This window comes from Nelumbo nucifera, chromosome 5, assembly GCF_055504915.1.
Source record: "Nelumbo nucifera cultivar China Antique chromosome 5, China Antique-T2T, whole genome shotgun sequence".
NCBI classification, from domain to species: Eukaryota; Viridiplantae; Streptophyta; class Magnoliopsida; order Proteales; family Nelumbonaceae; genus Nelumbo; species Nelumbo nucifera.
The window spans coordinates 62,120,107-62,126,670 of NC_142653.1; the positions used below are offsets into that span (position 1 = coordinate 62,120,107).

Here is a 6,564-nt window from a genome sequence, read left to right on the forward strand (position 1 = left end):
CATAGGCAAAATCCACCTCCCTTCCAGAGGATACCGTTTCATCATAGTGACCACATGCTACTTTACCAAGTGTGCAGAGGTTGTACCTTTGCGAAGGATTTGTGCAGAAAGCATAGAAAACTTCCTGAGGGAACATGTAGTTCATAGGTTCAGGGTCCCAATGAGGATTTTGACTAATAATGGCCTTTCCATTAAGAATCAAGAAGTCCATGACCTTTTAGGACAATACGGTGCAAGATCGGGGACATCCACGATGTATTACCCACAAGGAAATGGCCAAGTAGAAGCCACCGGTAAGACCTTACTGAGGATATTGAGCAAGACGGTGGCTAATAACAAAAAATATTGGTTAGAAAAGTTGTCGGAAAACCTCAGGGATTATCGCACCACAATTAGAAAAAGCACACAGGCAACACCTTATTCACAGGTATATGGCCAATAAGCAGTGTTACTGGCAAAAATACAGACGGTCTCTACTCGTGTAGCCCTTGCGATGGGAAAAAAGTTCAAGCCAGAAGACATGGATCAACACCTCACAGAAGAACTAGAGGGTACCAATAAAGGAAGGGAAAAGGCATTACAAAGGCAAACCAAATATAAACAAGCCCTAGCCACAAACACTAACAAACTACTGAAACCAATGAAGTTCAGAGAAGGAGATAAGGTGCTTAAGACAACACTCCATGTTAGACAGGGCAAGTCTGCTGCAAAAGTTGCTCTAACGTGGGAAGGTTTGTACTTGATTAAAGAAGCTCATTCATCTGGCTACTATGCGTTAAAAACTGTAGATACAGGGGAGCAAGACGAAACAATGAATGGCTACTGGTTGAAGCCTTACTTTGAGTAACACTGTACAAGATATGATTTTACTGTCTCATGTATTTTCTTTAAAGATGAATGTATCAAAGATACTGTCCAAGTCTTTTCTTTGAAAATAAGCATTCTTATGTGATTATATTGATCATACATTGCATATAAATAAAATGCGATGGATTCCTAATACATATGTTAATAGTTCACATTTTGCGATAAAATTTCTTTTACAATTTCGGCGATAAAGCCTTGATATATCCATATGTTTTGAAAATATAACAAATTTATAACTCTCTGTCGATGAATGTTTTGATCAATACAACCTGCGTACTAACCCTTGGGTATGTCTCTCATATACACATATCTCCTAGAAACCCCAAGGTTGCACTCATATTCCCTACCAACCCTAGGATGGCCCTGGAAACCTTAGGCACATTCATATTCCCTGGCAACCCTCGGAATTCCCTGGTAACCCCAAGAAGGCCTTGGCAATCCCAGACGTGCTTATGATCTCTGGTAACCCCAGAAAGGCCCTGACAACCCTAGGCACGCTCAGATTTCTCAACAACCCCGGGAAGGCCCTGGCAACCCCAGGCACGGTCACATTCCCTAGCTATAGTATCAAGTCGGACTCGAGCTCGGGCCAAGCTTTTTTGAGAAAGCCTAAGCCCGACCCAAAAAAAGTCAAGCCCAGTGCTTTAAGCCCGAACCCAAGCTTGCGAGCCTAAAATTATGACAAAGCTTTACTTATAACGGTTCGAGCCGGGCCAACCAATCAGACTACCCGACCCATGAACAGGTCTATCTAGAAGTTATGCACACCACCAAACTTTTGTTTTTCTTTTATAAAAGAAATGAAACAAAAGTATGTTATTACATGCCTAATAGGTAAAAGTATGCATGAAAGGCCCTAGATATGAGTTAGTTGATTGTTATTCTTGGGTACATGTATAAAGATTAATATTTTTACACAGGGGTTAGCCATAAACACCACAAATTGATTACTTGTGCAAGACGTGCAAGAAAATGATAGTGCAGCAGATCTAGACTCTTCCATCTCCTTTAATCACTACAACAATTTTCTTTTCCAAAAAGCCTATATAAAACTATGCCATTAATTTCTTTAATTACTATTACATTAAATCTCGAGTGGTGCAGCGGATATACACATCAAAATCCTATATAAAACTAAGTCATTAACCTCACTTCATCCAATATAATTTATGATGGTGACACATCGATCCATGGAGGGTGTGATCGTCTCTACTTATAGATTACTAGCTAGATTGCCGATTGCAAAAGCACTGTACTGAAAAAAAATGGTGTTTAATGAATTTGCTACATCCATATCCGGGTACAAATTCTTGGTAGCCGTTATATCTGTGTTCTTCTTGAGATTGTACTTGTTCTTCAAGCAGAAACTAAAGATCCAAGTCATTCCAAAATGGCCTTTATTGGGCTCTCTCCCGACGGTTTCCGAAACATGCAAAGGTTCCCTGACTGGTTAACTAAAGTTTTTTTCTCTCTCTCGGCACCAAAACCTTCTCCCTGAAGGGCCTCTCAAAGCTCGACTACGTGATCACTTGCGATCCACAAAACTTCGAGTACATGCTCAAAGTAAATATTGCCAACTTCGAGTACATGGGCAACATAGAGGAAGGCTTCACATTCGGCTTTCAAATTGATTGAGTTTTGGAACTTCGTCAGCCACACAGTCTATCTAGAAGCTAATTGATGAAAAGCTCTTACCTTTGTTAGCTAATGTGGCTAGAAAAGGGTCTATTTGCAGGATTTGATTTTGAGGTTCACCTTTGACAGTATTGCCATTACAACATGGGGAATGGATCTTGGGCTTATTTTTCAAGAACTTCTTGCTACAGCAGCTATTCAGATGAAATGGGTAAAATGAACAGAAAAATACCATAAAGGTAATTTTGCCATTTGAAATTATTTAATGTGCATATAATGTCACGTAACAATGTTAATTGATAGTCACCTAATGGTAGGGACCATTGACACAATTTGAAAGTTCATGGTACAAAGACACATTTTGAAGTTTAAATACTGACTTGACACACCCCCAAAGTTCATCAGGAATTTTCCCTAAAAAATAAATTTGGGCTTAAAAAAATAAGCACTTATTTCAAACTTATTTCTCAAACACCAATAAGTTCTTAATGGCGTGGCCCCGACCCAAATAAACACTTATTTTTAAGCATTCCCAAACATGGCCTAAATTGTAAATGATTATCCCCAAGTAAAAGGAGTTTTATGACATTTCTAATTGGGTTATTTTTATTTTTATTATTTTAATTAATTTTTATATGGAATGCAAATGGTTTGTTTTATTACTTTTAATATTTTTTTACTTTTTATTATTAATTTTAGTTATCATACTAATATTAGTTATTCTTAATTGGCATTCAAATGCAATTTATGTTTTATTTTATGGAATACTAATTTTTAATAGTTGCTAGATAAAAACTTGCTAAAATTTAATATTTTTATTAAGTTTATTAATTTCTTTTAATTATAGTTATTAGGTTTCCAATTACAATTTTCTAATAATTAACCAATTAAATAAAATTTGAATATGAAACAAATAAATGGAATTTTAGATGAGAGTAAAATTCTTTCTCTCTCTCTCTCTCTCTATCTATCTATCTATGTATCTATCTTTCTTTCTTTCTTTCTTTCTCTCTTTTGAATACAATAGGCTAATAATGGAAGAGGCCTATAGAAATTTCCTAAAATAGTTTAATGATGGAAGAGGTGGGACCTATGTCTTAGAATTCTCTTAGACACCCTCTCTCATTATTTTTAGTGATTTAACTATCTGTGATATTTTTATTAACTAATTTTTAAATTGTTATTTTATTACAATTGGATATGGCCCGTGCCAACATTGAAGTATTATGCCCAAGATAAGCTTGGCCTTCAAATTTGTGGACTTTGATGAAGGCTGAGACAAAAATGTATTTTGAACAATTATTTTAATTTCTCTCATTAAGCCTTATATTCAAGGAATTAACCCTAATAACATTCATTGAATTCCATTCTTCACTAAAATACTCTGATTTTTGAATTTGGTCCCTCTCTAATTGTGAGGCGATTAAAATTGAAGCAAAAGATTAATCCACATATTGTTTTTGTTAAAAGAAATTGATGCAAAAGGAGTCTTGTGACATTTCTAATTGGGTTGTGCAGATTTGAGTTCACTCCCAATATTATTTTTTGGAAGATGAACTTTGTTATTTTTTTATTAATTATTAATACATTTAATTTTTATTAATAATTGAAAGCTTATTAAATTTTCTGATTTGAATTTATATTTATTTATTAATTAAACTTATACTTTATTAATGTTGTTATTTTTAATCATTTTTTTAAAATAATTAAAAGTAATTTAAATCTACCCAAATTATAATTAATTGGAATTGTTATAATATTATTAAGTGAATTTTATTAATGTAATATGTGCAAAAGTTTTGTTACTTAATTTTGAATTTTTATTAATGAATTTTTGAAGTACTATTTATAAAAAAATGATTTAATGCTATTGCTGCGAAATTTGGAGCCGAGGGCAGTGTAATAATTTTTGAGGTTCAAAGGCTGCAAGTTCCACCTGCCAAAAGTGAAAGGACGTTAGAGGCCCTGGGAGTGTTCCCAAGGGCAAAGACTCCTACGGTCAAATTAGTCGAGGGTTCAAAGTTAAGTCGAGGTAACAACAGGAGAGTAAGTGCTAACTTAAGTATGCTTGTGTGTACCTTCAGTGGTGGTGCCCATTTTATAGTCAGAGTCATCGGGAGAGGAGTAATGAGCAATTAGTAACCGTCCTATTGATTACGGTCACCTAGAGGGGCTTTTGTCCCTTCCACGCAATTAGAAAATAAATAAATGGTTGATATGTTCTAGATAATTACATATTTACAAAATACCATTTCAATTCATCCTATTTCATCATATTCGGGATGTAATATGGTTTCGAAGGATGAACCAGATATGGACAATTCCAATAAGATTTCATTCTTGAGCAAAAATTCATTTTTTGATTTATTTTATCAATTCCATAACTGGAACAGAGGGTATATACATTACAACACGATTTTGAATCAAAAGAGAGATTTTAAGAAATGAAAGATCTATTCACTCTATCAATAACCGAGCCGAATCCGGTGTATCATATGGGATTTGCCTTTTTCTATTAATTCCAATGGATTGGATAAAAAATTATTGAATGAGGTATTCAACTCCATTGATGAATTGAAAAAGAAATCTTTATTGGTTCAACCTCTTATTTTTATGAAGAGAATGAATCTTTTTATTGAAGGATCAGAAAAAAAAATTGGTTTGAATTTCTTGTAGGAATGATTAGGAAGATCCAAAACCAAAAAGAGTGGTATTTGCTAACAACAATATAATGGAGGCAGTCAATCAACATAGATTGATCTGAAATCTGATTGAAATCCAATATAGAACTTATGGATAAATAAGAAATGTATCAAATCAATTATTTTTAATGAATAGATCCGTTCACAACTTTGAATATGGAATTCAAAGAGATTAAATAGGAAATAATACTTTGAATCATAGAACTATAATGAAATATATCATCAACAAACACTTATTGTATTTGAAAAAGAGGCAAAAGAAATGGTTCAATCCTCTTATTTCTTGAACCGAGATATCCATGAATCGAGATCCTAATGCATATAGATACAAATGGTCCAATGGGAGCAATAATTTCCAAGAACGTTTGTAACATTTTGTTTCTGATAAGAAGAACCATTATCAAGTAGTATTCGATCGATTACGTATTAATCAATATTCGATTGATTGGTCCGAGGTTATCGACAAACGAGATTTGTCTAAGTTACTTCATTTCTTTTTGTCCAAATCACTTCTCTTTTTGTCTGAGTTGCTTCTCTTTTTTGTCTAAGTCACTTCCTATTTTCTTTGTGAGTTTTAGGAATATCCCCATTCATAGGTTTGAGATCCATATCTATGAATTGAAAGGTTATGCAATCAATTGTTAGAATCAATTGGTGTTTAAATCATTCATTTAAATAAATTGAAACCTTTCTTATTGGATGATAATGATACTTCCCAAAAATCGTAATTCTTGATCAATGGAGGAACAATATCACCCTTTTTGTTCAATAAGATACCAAAGTGGATGAATGGCACACTGATTAGTATTTTTCAATGATATCCCACGATCGAAACAATTGGTTGAATCCTGTGAAACCATTTCATAGAATTTCATTGATATATTCTTTCATAAAGTAATTTGACTTCGATTCTAGAATAGTCCACAACACTTTGTTAGATAGTGTATGCTCTTAGCTTCAATTAAATTGATGTACAAATACATTTATTGTAAATGAATAAAAGTACAAACTTGTTTCATCTTATCATTGGTGTGTTTCTGTGTAATTTCCCCTTAATCTGAACACTTACGAGACTCGTGTTAGTTTAGAATGTTCTCAGTCATTGGATAGACTTGGGGAGTTTATCCTGTCAAGGCTGACACTGATGTGCAGTTAAAGAAGTTGGGGCGGCCTGTCACACCAACTTGGGTTAGACCCAAAGCATATGTAGTGTGTATTTCTTTGAAGCACTGAACCCAGACCAATTTCCAGTTATGCCCTGAACCTTTGAGACTAAAGGGCAAAATTGGAAAGTTACACATCACCCCTAGACTCGATTATGATACTGCACTAAGTGTCGGATCAGGCTGTCTTTGATATG

General features: G+C 34.1%; 1 protein-coding gene across 1 annotated transcript; it reads left to right on the forward strand.

The window, feature by feature from the left end:
- Positions 1 to 253: 253 nt before the first annotated feature.
- On the forward strand, positions 254 to 847 carry LOC148791676 (uncharacterized). Its single transcript, XM_088888285.1, has 2 exons — positions 254 to 409; positions 467 to 847. The coding sequence occupies exons 1-2, from the start codon at positions 254 to 256 to the stop codon at positions 845 to 847; spliced, it is 537 nt and encodes a 178-aa protein (XP_088744411.1).
- Positions 848 to 6,564: the final 5,717 nt, after the last annotated feature.

What these genes read in the sequence shown, in the direction of transcription:
- LOC148791676 (XM_088888285.1), top strand. Translation starts at nt 254, where the DNA reads ATGTATTACCCACAAGGAAATGGCCAAGTAGAAGCCACCGGTAAGACC. An exon ending in CAATTAGAAAAAGCACACAG is followed by an intron (nt 410 to 466) that starts GCAACACCTTAT and finishes GCAAAAATACAG; the next exon opens with ACGGTCTCTACTCGTGTAGC.